This window comes from Diplotaxodon limnothrissa, linkage group LG22, assembly GCF_057381915.1.
Source record: "Diplotaxodon limnothrissa isolate DT_005_m linkage group LG22, D_limnothrissa_male_GT1.1, whole genome shotgun sequence".
NCBI lineage: Eukaryota > Metazoa > Chordata > Actinopteri > Cichliformes > Cichlidae > Diplotaxodon > Diplotaxodon limnothrissa.
In genome coordinates this window covers 20,254,037-20,272,653 of record NC_140616.1, presented here as the reverse complement: position 1 = coordinate 20,272,653, position 18,617 = coordinate 20,254,037, and the positions used below count along the sequence as shown (strand labels likewise).

General features: G+C 41.9%; 2 protein-coding genes across 3 annotated transcripts; one reads left to right on the top strand and one right to left on the bottom strand.

The window, feature by feature from the left end:
- Nucleotides 1–2,175: 2,175 nt before the first annotated feature.
- On the bottom strand, nucleotides 2,176–5,990 carry aste1b (asteroid structure-specific endonuclease 1b). Of its 2 annotated transcripts, XM_085346494.1 has the most exons (7): nucleotides 5,929–5,990; nucleotides 5,387–5,649; nucleotides 4,671–4,937; nucleotides 3,552–4,555; nucleotides 3,224–3,455; nucleotides 2,903–3,095; nucleotides 2,176–2,601 (listed from the first exon to the last, which is right to left on the bottom strand). In XM_085346494.1, exons 2-7 carry the CDS (start codon nucleotides 5,622–5,624, stop codon nucleotides 2,265–2,267), a joined length of 2,271 nt encoding a protein of 756 aa, XP_085202620.1. In that variant the 5' UTR covers nucleotides 5,625–5,649; nucleotides 5,929–5,990; the 3' UTR covers nucleotides 2,176–2,264. The 2 variants fall into 2 exon arrangements, with proteins under 2 accessions (XP_085202620.1, XP_085202621.1); XM_085346495.1 differs by lacking the exon at nucleotides 5,929–5,990 and having other exon boundaries at nucleotides 5,387–5,659.
- Nucleotides 5,991–6,201: 211 nt separating this feature from the next.
- On the top strand, nucleotides 6,202–14,461 carry smarcc1b (SWI/SNF related BAF chromatin remodeling complex subunit C1b). Its single transcript, XM_085346932.1, has 28 exons — nucleotides 6,202–6,437; nucleotides 6,736–6,855; nucleotides 7,154–7,239; nucleotides 7,332–7,413; nucleotides 7,503–7,595; nucleotides 7,714–7,783; nucleotides 7,877–7,946; nucleotides 8,017–8,092; nucleotides 8,408–8,533; nucleotides 8,836–8,918; nucleotides 9,007–9,113; nucleotides 9,214–9,273; nucleotides 9,413–9,441; nucleotides 9,557–9,672; nucleotides 9,760–9,831; nucleotides 9,915–10,028; nucleotides 10,314–10,467; nucleotides 10,572–10,682; nucleotides 11,804–11,863; nucleotides 12,000–12,258; nucleotides 12,393–12,464; nucleotides 12,554–12,600; nucleotides 12,686–12,788; nucleotides 12,884–13,026; nucleotides 13,364–13,498; nucleotides 13,672–13,804; nucleotides 13,979–14,065; nucleotides 14,153–14,461. The coding sequence occupies exons 1-28, from the start codon at nucleotides 6,270–6,272 to the stop codon at nucleotides 14,218–14,220; spliced, it is 2,844 nt and encodes a 947-aa protein (XP_085203058.1). The 5' UTR covers nucleotides 6,202–6,269; the 3' UTR covers nucleotides 14,221–14,461.
- The last annotated feature ends 4,156 nt before the right edge of the window (nucleotides 14,462–18,617 follow it).

Sequence of the window (18,617 nt, the reverse complement as noted above, 5' to 3'; positions counted from 1 at the left end):
GTCCTAATTCTTTGGGCTGGACACTAGTTTCATCTATCCATTCTCTGGATAGGTAGTAGGATTTAAAATTTGGGATTTAGATATTCATCTGAAGGCCTGTTAAAAAGCCTGCCAACAACTCTACTGCTGTCACACTGTTGACCTGTCTCTACCTACTGCTCAGTGAATGGCAGCAACAGTGAGAGAGCAGCAGGACTCGGTGATGAGCTGTGGGTAGTTTTTGTTTGCATCTTGTTGCCCAGACAGGCTCTGTGTTCTGGATGAGAGAAATGTTGCTTCTAACTTTGGTCTTTGAATGTTTTAATTGACATATAAACGTAGCTGAAATACGTGGGTTTATGTAAGGTCATTTTTGTTTGATGTTGTATGGATGGATGGATCCAGTTGGATCCAGTAATTCATTGGACAAACTGTAACCGTGCCTCCGTACATAACTCCAGTATTTTTTGAATTAGACAATCAAGATGATCAGACTGGCAGCTATAATTCAGAGGGGTTTACATTTTCATACATTGGAGCCTCTGAAAATGGCAGCCTAAGTAATTAACGTCTTTTAGTGATGCTTTTTCAGGTGTGACAGCAGCAACAAATGCTAGTTACCGTAAATGGCAGATGGCAGAAACTTTACTCCTAAAGTTTCTGCCATCTCTCTGATAGGTGTATTTTGGTGTTTCTGGATACTTCACTAGTATGAACATCTCTTTGGGCCTCATTATGTAAAAACAGTGAAGAGTTATAAAATACAAATGTTGAGACTTTGAATCAACTTTAGATATAATGACTGTGTCACATGTCATGAAATTGAAATGGAACAGGGCTCATCTAGTGATGAAACTAGATGATCGCCAATTGTCCAATTACTTTTTGAACCTCTAAAAAAATGGGGGACTGCGCAAAAAAAAAAAAAAATGCAATACCAAAACAGTTAATGCAAACTTTTTGTTAAACCCCCTGAATTAAACCTGAAGGCTTGAGCCTCAGTCACATCTTGATTATTTGATTTATGTGGTGGTAGTGGTGTGCAGGAGCAAAAGTACATAAATTGTTTCTTTATCCAACAAATTATGGACCTAACTGTAATTTTAAACACTTTTCTTTCTTTTTCAGTGCTCAGAAAATAGCATTTGAGGGACATGTGCAAATTTTCAAGGGCCAGCGGGAAGTTTTCCCAAATTCATCGAAAAAAAAAGTTCTTATGCTTTTTAATGTTTTTCTTAGTTTATGTGGTTTACTCTGTTCGCTTATCTTTTTATCACTTCTGTAGTTTGTCTGCTTACAGGAAGGTCCTGTCAATTCAAACCCAGGACCTTCTTGCTGTGAGGGGACAGTGCTAGCCATTGAACTGCTGTGTGAGCATTTCATATTGTATATTCACATGTCATTTTCTTGTTACGATGTAACTTTTTTGCTGTTTGAATTTAATGTGTGTAAATCAGTTTGTGAAAGAAAAACCAGTCAAATATTGGCTGGGTTTATATTTTATTTTATTTGGTTTGGTCCTTATACAAAACACTGTAAAATTAGATTTTTTTATAGGCTGTAAAATATTCTGTGTCAAAGTGTAGATACAGCATCTGTAAGTACTTAACTCTTGGCTGTGTGCTGATTTAACACTAGTGTAGCATCTTACTGTTCAGTAGCTTTGTGTTGTGCCTTTAAAGAGAAAGCGTTAACATTTTATTCTTAGCTATAAGCAGTTACAATTAAAACACATAGCTCAATGTGATGGTTTACAAAACACGTTTCCATTCCTTTTCAAATACAAATATGATTAAAAATATAAGAGCACCAAGTTAGTGAAACATAAGGCAGCTGCAATGAAATGAAGAAAATGTAAGATTTTATAAAATGCTCCAGACTTTTTCATTAGCTGCCATACAACTTTCTGCTCATGTTACTGACAACTGTTTAAATGTTGTGCTCGAATATGTAAATAAAACTGGGAAGCTGAAAACAAGTGCATTCATTAGAGTAAGATTACTTTGATAAAAGCTCATGATGCATAATGATGCTAAAATTGTGTAATTTGTGGAAAAACTGATGTTCTGATATGAACGTATGTCTTTACAGACATTACTCAAGATGGCAATGCACAATTAAACATTATGACTAGAGGAAGTTAAATTAGTGCAACATACACAGTGGTAAACATTAAGAGCTGTCATTTTTCCCTGAGCAACTGTTGTAAACCACTGACTGGCCTTCCTTAATTTGGCCCCCGAGCAAGTGTTTTTTATCCATCTGTTAATTTTTCTGTCTCCCTATCAATAATCCTCATCGTCATCATCAGACTCTTCCTCGCTCATAAGGAGAGCAAACCGGTTGTTTATCTCATTAGCATCTCTCCCCCCTCCCTGAGCTCCTCTTCCTCTTCCACCTCTCCCTCTTCTTCCTCTTCCTCTCCCTCCCTGCCCTCTGCCTCTCCCCCTCCTTCCTGATTCTGAGGATGAGTGAGTGGCTTTGGAACTGCAGTTCCTCATAGCATTCAGCAGGGAGGAGTAGAGCTGCGCAGACAAAGATCCCCCAGGCAGCAGAGACTCAGCATTTCGGCCTCCTTTCAGATACCTGACGAGGCCGTGCACCAGCGTACCACTGAACAACCTGAGAGACAGAGGGAGTGAGAACAAGGCAACAAAGATGCAAAAATGTACTCTAAAAAAATACTCTTTACCATCGTGGTATAACTGTGGACACATATAATATAATTATTATCATCCCATTTGTGTAAGCTTAGCAGAAAAACCCCAAACTCACTTCAAATGTAATTAAAGCTTTCTACATGTAAATCTAGAGATAATTCTCTTTTTCCTTGCCAGCTCCTGTTTGTTGGTTGCACCTCTAGTTCTAATGTATACAGAGTACCATTTTCTTTTACTGTATGTCCCTGACATACAGTACTTACCATGAGAGATGAGGTTCTGGCAGCGGCAGCAGCAGTAGCTGATTTAGACAAAGTGCACTCCAAAGGCAGGCCTGCCATTGGCTGAAACTGTGAGCCATTCCAATATCTACTCCCCGTCTCTCACCTGGTCTCACACGTTGTCGATCCAGCCCTGCACACACTTTATGTTCCAGAGCCCAGTTTGGCTGCGGGACTGCAGTGTTGAAAGCAAATACAAGCTTTTAGGTAATGGCAAGAAAAATGAAAGGTTGGCATGTTACTAAGGCATATTAGTCTTTTTAACCATGTCGAAGAAACCGGGAGGGATACAATCCAACTAACCAGTGTGTTGATAGTGGATAGCTCCAAGCTGTGTGTTCAAGAAGACCTCTCCATAAACCATGCCTAGGACCAAAGCTTGCACCTGGGGCTGTGAGGGTGTCGGTGTGGCCTCTCGAAACCAGAATCCTGTCACAGCTACAGGCAGCTGCAGGTGGAAAGGAACGGAAACTAAGGCTGACTGGTTCACGCCCAAAACTTGTAACAGGGCACCAAGTCGGACTGCTGCAGGAGCCTGGAACAAAAATATTGAAAAATACAATCAGATCATGTGGAAAACTTCTAACTCCAGACAAATGCAAAACAAATACTGATTCTGAAAAATGTTTACCTGACCAAGTCCAGCCAGGTGTACATGGTTTCTGAGTGGGACTGCCTCCACTTCCATCTTCTTCAAGTTCAGGTCCAAGCGATCATACTCTTCCACAGAAATGGGAGCGCCCTGAGCCTGGACTGTTGATGACCCAGCTGCTTGTTCCTTGCTGAATGCTGCATTTATGCTCTGACCCCTACCTCCACACCCCCTTCCTCCTCGTCCTCTCCCACCTCTCATTCCCTGTCTGTTTTCTTGCATCCTCATATCTTGTATTTCACCTCCTGGCCCCTTCATTGACTGTGTACCACCAACTCTTCCTTCAGTTACATTATCTTGAGATCTGTGCAGTAATATCCCATATACAGCCTGCCGAATGGCTCTAGAACTACAGTGGCTGCTAGCTAGTTTACTGTTCTCCACCTGCGGGATGAGAAGGACCCTGCGCATCACCAAAGCATCAAGCACCAAGGGAGGAAGCCGACCCTGAAGTGCTGCTGTCGACAGGCACTCCGGCAGCTGTGCCGGCCCAGAGGTCTGCCCTCCCTGAAATGCCTTACCTCCAGAAAACCAGCGGGCCACAGAGCTCGGAGCCTTGATATGGTACTCCTGCATACATGCCAGCAGCCTGGATGCGAGACCACCCTTCTGCCCTCTTTTGCCCTTACAAGCTTCCTCCCCCATTAGGCTGCTCACTTCTTCTAAGGCCTCAGTCACAGTTTTAAAAGAGGACAGCCAAAGAAGGAGGCCTTCAATACGAGAAGGGGGTGATCTACCTTTACCCCTGCCGCCACCTCTCCTTAACAGACTTGCATCTAACAGAGAAAGAAGGGTTTCAGTATCTTTTGGAGTTCCGTAGTCATTTCCAGTCAGAACAGCACATAAAGGGAGCAACTCGGGGTTCATGCCCCCGAACATGCGACACAGGCCTGCAGTGGTGTAGCAGCGAGCTAAGATGTAGCGTTGCGAGGCTTTACCGTTAAGGTTGGTCCACTGGAAAAAACGGAATGGCAGATAACCTCCTAAGATCAGAAAACAATTGAGATAGATACCACATGAGAAAATACATACTGCAAAATACTGTTACCACCAAAGAGCTATTTTGCATCTATGTTAAAGTCCAGAGACTATCCACACCTGGAAGGTCAAAGATATAAAAGTCACTGTCATTTGTCAGCACTGGGCATTTCCACTCTTGTGCCAAGCACGCAATCTCCCAGTCAGCCTCAGCTGGACACTGGATGAGCGGGACTCCACTCTGGATGAGGACCTGAATGAAGACGTCTCTTGTAAGAATGGGGAGAACAGAGCCATTGCGGCCGTGAGAGAGGTTGTCTGCCTCTTTTATCTTGGACTGCAGGCGCTGGCGTAGAGTATCAAACTTCTTGTTACTGGGGTCCATCCCTAATAATAATAAAAAGATAGGAAAACAGATGTTTGCAGGTGTTATAGCATTATTTAATGTGAAAAGTGGTTTTTGCTTTAGGTTTGTGCAGATTAAAGATATAAGCAACAAAAGCATTCATGAAAAGGTAAAGGATAAAAAAATCTAATATAGTTCAATGATATAATGATTTAATAAGCAGACCTATTTGTTATTACAATGAAAAGCAATATAAAGATGACTGAAGTTAAGATGTCCTATTGAAATTAAGGGGAATGTTTACTAAATGAGGTGAGTACTTAAATTGAAGATATTAGATGATGTTGTACCCAAATACAGAGAACTTTAAAAAAAAAGAAAAAGAAGAAAAAGAAAAAGAAATAATGTAAGCTGTCCCCTTTTTTAAATGTCTAGAAAAGTACATACTTGAAACATCCTAACTTGACGGCCTTGTATAAAGCATCTTTACCTCCATCCAGAACCACATATGGCTGGATGTTACAGGTTGCCAGTGCAGTGAGGAACTGGGCGAGCAGGGAAGCAAAGGCATCGTAGTCCCCTCCGTGCAGCTGATCCAATCCGTGGCTAAAGTACAGGCGGAAATAAAGACTGCAGCCATCGATAACGAGCCGACTGTCCCTAAACTTCACATCTTGTAGGAAGTGTCTGTTCCCCTCTACAAAGGTCGTCAGACCATGGACACCCATTACATCTCAGGGCGTGGACGAGTTCCTAGAGTGAGATGATGTATAAGATAATGGTACTCACGATGGTTAAAATGCACGAAAGACAGTTTCTGTGCAATCATGCAATAAACGGAAGGTAACTGCCAGAAAATGACAGGAGTCACAGTTCGCTCCAATGTGAAGTAAGAGACACAGAGACTGTCGGCTGGAAAATTAAGACTCATCGGAAGTTATTGCAACATAAAACTATGAGTAACTGACGACAAATGACATCCAGAATCAGCCGTATTTAGTAGAGCAGTAAATGTTTACGAGTTTTACTAACCAATGACACTTTCTTCTCTTTACTTGCTCGAGTGTTTTTCTGTCTTGCGCAGTTCCTTCCTTGTACTTCAAAATAAAGTTCCCGGCTAGTAACAAACGTGTGTATTCCTCTGTAAACACGATAATATCTAATTTTCCTCTATATAAAAAATCAGCAAAGAACACGCGCAAATAAAGCCACAACACTGAATAATGACAGTTAAATTTTAATTAATTTGAAAAGCCTTACGCTAAATTGCGTTTGCGTTCTCGCGAGGGAACACGAGAACGCAAACGCTAGCGAGGGCGCTAGCCAGTTTTGTTCTCACGTTTGAAAAATAATTACGTTTTATTACGACCACAATGTCCGGAGGAACAAACCTCGGGATTCCCGGGACAAGCCAAGCCACCCCCGGTGCATTTGCACACCGAAAAAAAGACAGCAGCCCGTCCGCTAGGTTTTGGGAGAGTCCGGATACTTTAGCCCAGCTGGAAGTGGTGAGACAGTGGATCGGGAAGCACTACAAAAAGGTAGTTAGCCGACCAGGAAGCTAAGCAAGATGCTAGCCGCTCCCCCTCCCTGTTAGCAAGCCCAGTGGGTTACAGCGTAAACATACGGTTACGTGTTCACACTGGCTGTCTAGATATAGAGAAATTAAGTCAGCGGACCCTGCACAAAAGGAAAGATATACAAACGTGAAGTGCAAATCTAGCGCAGTCGTATCACATGTAAATACAGCCCTAAGCTTGTGTATATAATAGAGTATTGAGTGGCACGATAAATAAAAATTCTACTCCTATCTAATTTCAAACCCTCTCTATTTGTTAGTATGTTCTGGCGGATGCCCCATCTTGCCAGATCCTGGCTGCAGTCACCCTGCAGCTTCTCCAGTTCCAAGAGGATGCATTTGGCCGACAAGCTACCAGCCCTGCACTCACCAAGCTGCCTGTGAGTCTATCTCTCACTGTCTATCTAATTGTCGTCACAAGTGACTTTAAAATGCCTGATAGAATTGGCTTGTAAGTCGCTGTAAGTGCCTCACTTTGTAGTGTACTTTCACTATTAAAGTAGTAGTAGACTGATTATTGATTGATGAGTTTAAAACTGTGGAAGCAAATGCTTGCCTCTAAGTATGCGTGACACTTAATAGTGAAGAGGATTAAAAACAACAACAACACCCAAATAATGAAAGTTGTTCATGTCCATGACCCAAACCCACAAGAAAACCTTGTTGATTTCTCTACAGGCACAGTGCTTCCTTGACTTGCGACCAGGTGATGGACTCTGCCACATTCTTGGCACAGCTTACAAGTTCAAGTTTGATCAGGGCTGGTGGGTAGTTTCCTAATATGATCCCTAACAGATCTCATTTGCTTCCACCTGTGTCCTTAATATCTCTTTGTTCTCTACCTATTTTCACACAGGCGAAGGTTTGACTTACAGAATCCATCAAGGACTGAGAGGAACGTGGAGATGTTTGGTACAATTGAAAAAGCACTGATCCAGGTGAAAACTGCAAATCTCAATACACACAACTGCACACACATACACACCAAGGACTGTTCCTTCACGAACTTGAATATTTGTCACAACAGAACAACTGCATGTCATTGCCTGTCGTATATCTGGACCCTACACTGGATCAGGATCTGGTCGGCAGACTAACTGGCATCATCACCAAACATCAGGTAAAGTACTGCAAATAAGTAGAAGATTATTTGTAGCTCAGAGTGAGACTAAATGTATGTAGCTCTGATACAGTAGTTGGATTTCAGTGCTACTGATTCACAGTTTGTCCCCCTGCAGGGTACTGTTACAGAGGACAGAACGCTTGCCAGTCATCACATATACCCCTGCCCTCCCTCGACAGAGGAAGGTTAGTTAAAGTTTGTATGTGTATATGTGTTTGCTGATGTTATGATGCCTACCACTTAGCTTAAATACATTTTGTATACACATCTGTTTTTAGATGAATGGATGCGTCCTGTCATGCGGAAAGACAAGCATGTCTTGGTACACTGGGGCATGCACCCTGACAGGTAAAGCAAGCACAAACACACACACAACACTTGACCAGCATGAAGTGACAACGTCTCTTGTCTCTTACAGTTATGATAGTTGGCTGTCATCGAGTGATGTTGAGGGAGAGGTTGAAGAGCTGCCACATCCAGAAAGGCCCTGGAGGGTTAGTGTGGCACCACATACATCACGCTGTCAGGAGTTAGTTACTGCTGCAGTTACTGAGTGATGTTTGTCTTCAGTTTTCTTTGTCAGACAGAATGTGATTGTCAGCGGGGACATTAAGGAACCACGCGTACTATAAATAATAGATGATTTTATATAATGTCTAAAAAATTTACAGAAATTTTACAGCTGACTGAATCCTATTCATTTAGCATGCTCTGTATTCCTTTCTTACACTTGATGAGATACCGAAGTATGCATCACTCATTAATATTCAATTTGTGTGGGTGTGTGTGTGTGCGTGCGTGTTCTCCAGGTCCATGCTGGTTGGATTCTGGACACGGATGTTTTCAACGAATGGATGAATGAGGAAGACTACTGTGTGGACGAAAGGAATGTGCCAGTCATCCTCCGGCAGCGTATTCACCTCCAAGACGACCAGGTTTGTGTGAAGTAGTAAAAAATGGCACTGGTCTGTAGGCTTAGGAAGGAGTTCCCCTGTTATTAATGCATGCTTACGTTTTAACAGTTTAATCAACTGCAAAAAGCAGGTGTGATCCTGTTGTGTGATTCTTTTGTTCTCAGAATTGTAAGCAGACACGCTTCTTTTCCCATTTCAGACAATTCTCCTAGAGATGAAAAACAGCTGTCAGACACAAAGTTGCAAATCCTGCTCTTTTGTTTCAAAATAGTCTCTATTCCATTTTTAGTTTTTCTCCATCTGCCTTTAACTTTTTGTTACAGGATCCAAAGTCTACACCCTCCAAAAAGAGAAGGCGCTCCCCGTCCCCTCCCTCCTCTGAAGGCAGGAAGAAAGGAAAGAAAGGGTAAGACATAGGTGTTTCTTTTAATACGGGGCTGTGCTTTTGGGTTGTCACAAAAGGTATCACTGTTGATTTGTGTGCTCACACACAGGAGAAGGCGTGGACAACAGGACGAGGAGCCAGAAGAGGACCTGACCAAAGACATGGAAGACCCGATTCCTGTGCCTAACATGGAGGAGGTCATACTACCCAAGAATGGTGAAACTCTTGAAGACAGTGTCCAAAACTCATTAAAAATGTGTACATTTCCTCTAAAGTGTTTAAATGTGTTTAATATTTTCTTATCCGATCTATGTAGTCAACCTTAAGAAGGACAGTGAGAACACTCCAGTGAAAGGAGGGATCATGGCTGACCTAGGTAGGCATGCTTGTGCCATCGTAAATGCATACAGAGAAGTCTCGAAACATTAAAATTAATTTTTTTAAATATGTCATTCGTATGTTTATGTGTGATTTTTGTTTTTTTTACATCCTTGTAACCACTGTCTTTTTTTCAGATGACCAGGAGGATGATTTCCCAGGACGGGTAAATATGATGTCATTTCTCTCACTTAAAACTTTTCTAATTGTAGGAATTTTGGGTTTAGTTTCCAGATTTGCAAAAAGTAATATTTCTCTGTGTATTGCTCATCTCTATTTAGGAAGATGAGGATGGAAGAGCAGAGATCCCACGCCTATCAGAGGGAGAGGAAAACATCACAGAACAAACACATCACATAATAATACCGAGCTACACATCATGGTTCAATTACAACTGGTAAGAATATGTATTTGCATTTACCTGTATGCTGAACCTCTTAATTTTATTCAAAAGACCTAAAAGCTCCCTGTGCATCTTGTCCAGCATTCACTCGATAGAGAAACGTGCACTCCCTGAATTCTTCAATGGGAAGAACAAGTCAAAAACTCCTGAAATGTGAGTACTGCTGATGTTTAGACTTTACCGCTATTACAGATGATCGAGAAGGCCTCAGTATAGCTTTCTTTACACCTTCGCAGCTACCTGGCATATCGTAACTTCATGATCGACACATACCGGCTGAACCCCCAGGAATACCTCAGTTCAACATCCTGTAGACGCAACCTGACTGGAGACGTTTGTGCCCTCATAAGGTATAACTTTGTGCGTGTGGGTGTTTGCTGTCATGTGTGTCTGCTGCATCTGCTAAATTAGGTTTAGTGTGTAGGTGTTTATCTGTGAATGTGTTAGTAAATGAAATCTGTTAATGCTGGAAAGGAGCAGTAGGTGGTATATGTGTCGTTAATGATTCTGTAGTTAATAAGTATTTGTGTCTAAAACATGTTGAGTTTGTTAATGTATTTACATGTGTTTGAGCTATGGGGGCTGTTCCAGCTACAGCAGATTAGAATTAATATGAAACAAATGTTTGTGTCCAGGGTTCATGCATTCTTGGAGCAGTGGGGTTTGATTAACTACCAAGTGGATGCAGAGAGCAGGCCTCTCCCTATGGGACCTCCACCCACCCCTCACTTCAACGTACTCGCTGACACGCCATCTGGGCTGGCCCCCCTGCAACACAAACCGCTACAGGTTTGTCGTGATGCTGTTGCGCAAAGCTCTCAGCACAGACAAGTTTAAAACGCAGTTTTTGTCATGTGAAACATCTTCTGACAAACTCTTACTTATTTCCGCAGGTGTCAGCTTCACAGCACATGTTGTATTTCCCAGAAAAGAGCAGAGAGAAACCTTCAGACTGCCAAAACTTTGGTCTGCGTACTGACATCTATGCCAAGAAACACCCTAAGGTCTTACACTGTTAATACAAAAAGTTAAAAAAAATAGTTTATAATGGTGCTTACAGTAAAGAGCAACTACAGCTCAGTACAAGTCTTGATCCAGTTTTCATTTCTTTATGTTGTGCTTCCATGGTGCCAAGTCTTGAGAAATAGTTCTCCAGACTTTCTGTCCAAAGTTCTCTTTGGAAAGTGGATACTTTTTCAACAATTTTCAGTCCAGTCCTCTTACCTGATTATTTTAGAGCATTTTAAGGCACTTAAACCACTTGACATATGAATAATAAAAAGGCACCAAACTCATGGGATGAACCAGTGTTGTGTCTGACACAACCAGTATCTTCAGGCACTTTGTGTCTTGCAGCCTGACGCAAAAATACAGAATTTGTTCTCATTTCTTTAGTCGAATCTGTGAAAAATGCTAAAGATAACACAGCTTGACAGGCATAAAATAGTGTTTTTACACTAACAAGGTGATTCTGAAAGAGCTTTTAGCTGATGAATTGGCGTTTCAAAGCATGGTGTGCAGTGTGTCCTTAAAGAAATTGAGCAAACCGGACAAGTGGAGGCCTGATAGAGAACAGAATGAAATGCAGCAAACATCCAAAGAAGAGCTTTAAACGTCCTTCAAGAAGCCTGGAGAATTATTCTTTAAGACTACTTAAAGAAACTGCAAGAAAGCTGCCTAAGAGAGTTAATGGATTGCATTTATATAGCGCTTTTCTAGACATTCAAAGTGCTTTACAATTCCACTATTCATTCACTCTCACATTCACACACTGTTCAGGGTGTGTTAAAGAATAAAGGTGGTCATACCGAATATAAACTTCGAAGCTCATCATAATTGTACAAAGTCAGTTTTTCCATGCATGTGTACATGTTTTAATAAATCGCTGCATCCACATCCCATTTTTCTAGCAAAGTATTAAAGTGTAGCTCAAGACTTTTGCGGAGTGTTATGAATCTTGAAGATACGTCTTAATTTGAGAGGCTTGTTTAACAGCAAGTCTCAAAATTCCTTAAAAGAGACACTCTTCCACTGTGTCTCATAGAATAGACCAGAATGTGTTTTATAACAGTGTCATACAAGCTTTATTCTTAAATTATTGTCATATTTGTGATACTTGTCTCAGACTAAAGGAGCGAGCGCAGGAAGAGAGTGGACAGAGCAGGAGACTCTTTTGCTGTTAGAGGTAAGACCAGTAACTTTATCGTCACATGCATTTTGCATTTTTTATTTATGAGATCTTTTATGTAATGAGATCTTTTACCCAAGCCCTTAAGCCTTGTTCGTCTTGGTCTCTCTATTACCACCTCTACGTTTCTCAGGCCTTAGAGGTTTACCGAGATGACTGGAACAAAGTTTCAGAGCACGTGGGCTCCAGAACGCAGGACGAATGTATCCTCCACTTCCTCCGTCTGCCGATAGAAGACCCTTACCTAGAAGACTCTTCGGCCTCTCTTGGTCCACTGGCATTTCAGCCTGTGCCTTTCAGCCAATCAGAGAACCCTGTTATGAGCACCGTGGCCTTTCTGGCATCTGTGGTGGATCCTCGTGTGGCATCAGCCGCAGCTAAGGCAGCATTGGGTAAGACTACAGAGGGAAGAAGGTTCATTTCTGTGTAATCTAAGTTTTTAAGTACCTCTGAGATAGTATATCGTATACACAATGTTTGCAAAACAGGGGAAATGTGTGTTGTGACTGTTGCTTTCTGCTTTCAGAGGAGTTTTCTAAAGTGCAGGAGGAATCGACGGAAAAAGCCTCTGAAATGTTGAACCAGCCAGAAAAGAATGGTAATGCTGAAATATAGAAAGGCAAAATTGCACATTACTCTCTCACTGTGCTGTCATAATCTAACATTTCATTGCTTTGTATCTTATAGAAGCGGTAGATGCAGAAAAACTGGAGCCAAATTCTAACCTTCATCAGGTAATGTACCAGTAGGAGCTCAGAGAGTTTATTGTGTGTGCTGGTGGAGTATGCTGCTTAACTTGAGCGTGTGTTTGCATTTCAGGTTACTGTCAGGACTGACGGGCTCCAGGTGGAACCCAGCTTGCCAAAAGTGGAGGGAGTCAAAAGAGAAAATGCTGAAAATATACTTGCTGAGGAGAGAGATGGTACATCAATATGTGCGCTACAGTGAATTTGCATCGTATGTATGCATATACGCATCAGCGGCTCTAATAACGAAATTTTCTCGTGTGCGCTTCAGTAAGGGGAGATGGCGACGAGAACGCAGGCCGGCGGGAGGGGGATGGGGACGACGGGAGGAGAGTGATGGAGCTGGAGCTGGTGGAGGGCAGCGTTGCCACGGCAGCAGCAGCAGCTCTGTCCTCGGCTGCCACGAAGGCCAAGGTAAAGCCCACCCACTGGCTTAAAATCCAACCAATCGCGCATATATAAACTAAAGAAATGCTTAAGTGGAGGGTTTGGGGGGTTTTTTTTCTCCATTTATTCCACAGGTTTCCTAGCAACCAAAACAGATGTAAAATATCTTGAAGGTTACTTGAAGGAAACTCTCCCACTTTGCATATAATTGATTGGGGATATATGAAGAATATACTGTATACTTCCCAGTGTTTGTCTCCGCTTCCTGTGGTTGTTTTACCTGTGCTACATTCTTAGCTATTACAACCACTATACCAACTACTGTTGTCTTCTATCACTGGCTTTTTTTACTCTGTATTTGAAGCATTTGGCAGCAGTAGAAGAGAGAAAGATCAAGTCGCTGGTTGCTCTGCTGGTGGAGACCCAGATGAAGAAGCTGGAGATCAAGTTGAGACACTTCGAAGAACTTGAAACCATCATGGACCGCGAGAAAGAGGCTGTGAGTGATAACGATATCTTCTATTATACAGGGAAACTTTACTTAACTACTCCATGTCTTGTTGCTCATTTGTGAGCTATAATTCCACACTCCAGTAGATCTCTGAAAGGTTTGTGTCCACATAGAAACCAAAAACAGTATTTAACACCTGTGCATATGCGTGTCCCATGCAGTTAGAGCAGCAGCGGCAACAGCTGCTGACGGAAAGACAGACTTTCCACACTGAGCAGCTGAAGCAGGTGGAGATGAAGGTTCGCCAGCAGAGGGAGCAGCAGGGGCAGCCGGGTTACACAATGCAGCATTCAGGTCTGAACATGGACACTGAAAGCATCCTATCAGTCTATAAATATGGTTAACCCTTCAATTCTTAATATAAAACCCATAACATGATCACATTGTAAGGTGCATCCACTGTCACAGAAATCGGTTCAGTGCTGTTTGTTAGTCTGCCAATGAATTTTAATCCCTTTTCCTCCCTAGGCCAGTCCATTCCTAACCGAATGATGCCTGCAGGAGGAAATGCCCAAACGATGGCTCCTCGACACCCTGGAGCTCCAAATGGCATGTGTGAGTGTTTTCCGCTGTTGTCCTAGATTTATTATTTTATATTATTTCGGAGTGTACTGACACAAAGTTCTTCTGTCACTATCTCAGACCCACCCTCACAACCTGATGGGATAGCACCAGCTCCCACTGGTCCTCCATCATCCAGTCACAGCTGAACTAATCAGAAAACAGCACGTGCAGGTGTGAATACATCACTCGTCTTTCAATCTAAACCAAGCATCTGAAACAGCTGCTCACAATTAAACTCTGCAACGCTTCAGTAGTTTCATTTCAACACTGAAGGATTCGCAAACAGGTAGACACAGTTGATGTGTATTTGTTCAACAGTGCAGCTCATCCACTCTTTGTAAACTGTTTGTGCTCTGATGTCAGAGTTGAGAAATCTGTAGACTGAACTCTGCTCATTAAAGGTTCTTTTTTATGAAACAGTTTTGAGCTTTTATCCTCGTTCAGCTGGTTTCTTTGTGACTTTGTGCTATTTGCAGGGGTCCACCTTCCAATCCATTGGCATGTTGGTGGTACACATGTGCCAGAATATCATTTCAAATTAAATTACAGCCTGTGATTTGAGCTTTGAAATCATTATCATTATGTGTATGGCTTGTTAACGCAAACACCTAATCGTCAAGAGGATCTGCTGAAGTTTAAAGTGAATTTGGGGGGGGGGCGGTAGTCTTCCCACACAGCCGTCTCTAGAGTTAACAAAAAATGGTTAAAAAAAAAAAAATTCCATTGAGTGGCAGTTCTCTGGGTGGAAACGCCTCATCTGCTTTGAATAATGAGGTAATAATGAAGAAAATGGCCAGACTGATTCAAGCTTACAGGAAGGATGCAGCTCAAATTACTCACTACAACAAAGTTATACAGAAGAGCGTCACTGAATACACATGTTGAATCTTGAGGCAGAGGGGCTACAGCAGCAGAAGACCACACCAGGTTCCACTCCTGCCAGACAAGAACAGGAAACTGAAGCTACAGTGTGGCAAAAAAGTATTTAGTCAAATCAAAATCAAATCAAATCACTTTTATTGTCACATCACATGTGCAGGTACATTGGTACAGCACATGTGAGTGAAATTCTTGTGTGCGAGCTTCACAAGCAACAGAGTTGTGCAAAATACAATAATGTAAACAAGCAAGATACAAGAATGGCTACATCTGAAACTAATAAATATATGTACAATATATAATAGTATATGCATTTCTGGATGTAGTCAGCCACCGATTGTGCACTTAAAATGATGACAGAGGTCAGTAATTTGCACCAGAGGTACACTTCAACTGTGAGAGACAGAATGTGAAAAAAAAATCCATGAATCCACATGGTAGGATTTGTAAAGAATTTATTCGTAAATTAGGGTGGAAAATAAGTATTTGGTCACCTCAAACAAGGAAAATCTCTGGCTCTCACAGACCTGTAACGTCTTCTGTAAGAAGCTTTTCTGTCCCCCACTCGTTACCTGTATGAATGGCACCTGTTTGAACTCATCATCTTTATAAAAGACACCTGTCCACAGCCTCAAACAGTCAGACTCCAAACTCCGCCATGGCCAAGACCAAAGAGCTTTCGAAGGACACCAGGAAAAGTATTGTAGACCTGCACCAGACTGGGAAGAGTGAATCTACAATAGGCAAGCAGCTTGGTGTGAAAAAATCAACTGTGGGAGCAATCATCAGAAAATGGAAGACATACAAGACCACTGATAATCTCCCTCGATCTGGGGCTCCACGCAAGATCTCATCCCGTGGGGTCAAAATGATCATGAGAACGGTGAGCAAAGATCCCAGAACCACACGGGGGGACCTGGTGAATGACCTGCAGAGAGCTGGGACCAAAGTAACAAAGGTCACCATCAGTAACACACTACAACGGCAGGGGATCAAATCCCGCAGTGCCAGACGTGTTCCGCTGCTGAAGCCAGTGCATGTCCAGGCCCGTCTGAAGTTTGCCAGAGAGCACATGGATGATACAGCAGAGGATTGGGAGAATGTCATGTGGGCAGATGAAACCCAAGTAGAACTTTTTGGTATAAACTCAACTCGTCGCGTTTGGAGGAAGAAGAATACTGAGTTGCATCCCAAGAACACCATACCTACTGTGAAGCATGGGGGTGGAAACATCATGCTATGGGGCTGTTTTTCTGCCAAGGGGACAGGACGACTGATCCGTGTTAAGGACAGAATGAATGGGGCCATGTATCGTGAGATTTTGAGCCAAAACCTCCTTCCATCAGTGAGAACTTTGAAGATGAAACGAGGCTGGGTCTTCCAACATGACAATGATCCAAAACACACCGCCCGGGCAACAAAGGAGTGGCTCCGTAAGAAGCATTTGAAAGTCCTGGAGTGGCCTAGCCAGTCTCCAGACCTCAACCCCATAGAAAATCTGTGGCGGGAGTTGAAAGTCCGTGTTGCTCGGCGACAGCCCCAAAACATCACTGCTCTCGAGAAGATCTGCATGGAGGAATGGGCCAAAATACCAGCTACTGTGTGTGCAAACCTGGTAAAGACCTATAGTAAACGTTTGACCTCTGTTATTGCCAACAAAGGTTATGTTACAAAGTATTGAGTTGTATTTTTGTTATTGACCAAATACTTATTTTCCACCCTGATTTACGAATAAATTCTTTACAAATCCTACCATGTGGATTCATGGATTTTATTTTTATTTTTTTTATTTTTTTTATTTTTTATTTTTTCCCACATTCTGTCTCTCACAGTTGAAGTGTACCTCTGGTGCAAATTACTGACCTCTGTCATCATTTTAGGTGGGGGAACTTGCACAATCGGTGGCTGACTAAATACTTTTTTGCCCCACTGTACATATGATAGATCACAAAGTTTAATTCAGCTGGTTTCTAGAATCAGTTCAGTTCACTCAACCGGCCCCCACAGGCACCAGATTTCAGTTTAACAGAGCACCTTGTGGATGTGGTGGAACAGGAGACTCACATTATGGATGTGCAGCAAACAAATCTGCAGCAACTGTGTGATGTTGTCATATAAACATGAACCAAAATCCCTGAGGAATGTTTCCAGCCCCTTGTTGAATCTGCCATGAAGAATTTAAGCAGTTCTGAAGGTGAAAGCGGGTCCAACCCAGCCATTAGCAAGGTGTGCCTATTAAAGTGTCCAGTGAATGCATACCCTTTTCAGGAACCCTTAGGTAAATATGTTACATGTTTTTATATGATTGATAATTATGAAAAAGCTGGATCAAATTATGTGTGTATTAATTAAACCTGATCACCTGAATTCTACAGTCCCGTAATCCTGGCAGAGCTTTGAGAGTCAGTGATGGCTGTTCTGTGTTCATGTGTATCATAAAGAAAGTGCACACGTCCTCTTCCAATTAAAGGCATCTGCATGGTAGAAATGATGCAGCCTATAGGAGTTCTCTAACAACACTGCAGTGGCTGCGACCTTTTTTCTCTCTTTGCATTTAGAGAAAATAATTCTCTCGATCAGTGAAACTGCTTTTGCTGTTTCTCTTGCGATGTTTTGTTAGTGCGTAGGAGTCGGATGTTTGCATTCACTTGCCTTGTAATTTGTAATATATGTCAGGTGTATTTGTTCGTTTACTTTTTATATTGTTATGTGGTATACTTGTAATTTCTGCTGCCAGGTCTCTCTTGGAAAAATGAATTTTGTAATCTCAGTGAGGCTTCTATCCTCTTCCACTTATCCTATTCAGGGTCGCAGTGGGTCTGGAGCCTATACCAGACCTTAACTTAACCCCACTAACTGTAGGTCTTTGCAATGTGGGAGGAAGCTGGAGTACCTGGAGAGAACCCACACAGACTAAATCTTTTTTTTTACAAAGTAGCAAGAGAAAGAAATTCTATATTCTCATTTTCTCCTTTTTCTTTAAGCAATATTCTTAATGTTAACTGACACGATTGTTGTCCTGTGGCAAAGAGTACGTTCATCATTTCAAGTTAACTGATTGAGTCATGACCCAGTAAAAAAATGTGAGTCAGAGGCTCAGATCAGTGGTGAATTTAATGCTTTAGATTTTCTTGTCATAGATTTTTATTAACAATTTCATGACAATTTTTAAAAAAAAAAGTGAATTAATTTTAAATTCTATTTTCTGTGTTTTTATAATGCATTATAAACCACATTAAATAGCCTCAGTTTCCTGTTTTTAGCTGACAGCAGCAGCACCCAGTGTGGTTTTCTACTGCTGTAGCTCATCTGCTTCAAGGTGCAACATGTTGCACATTCAGAGTTGCTCTTCTGTATAGCATGGTATGCAACAAGTGGTTATTTGAGCGACCATAGTCTTCGTATCAGCCCAATCCCAGCAGATCAGCAGTTTCTGAAATACTCAGTTCAGTTTCTTTCTCATTTTGATGCTCAGTTTGAACTTCAGGAGATCATCTTGACCATGTCTGCATGCCTAAATGCACTGAGCTGCTGCCATTGGGCGATTAGTTGAAGAGGTCTACATACTAAAGTCACCAGTGAGGGATTATGTGAATTAAATAAATGTTCACTCAAATGTCTAATAAGATAAAATGATTACATGGGGAGATTTTATAACAAGCAA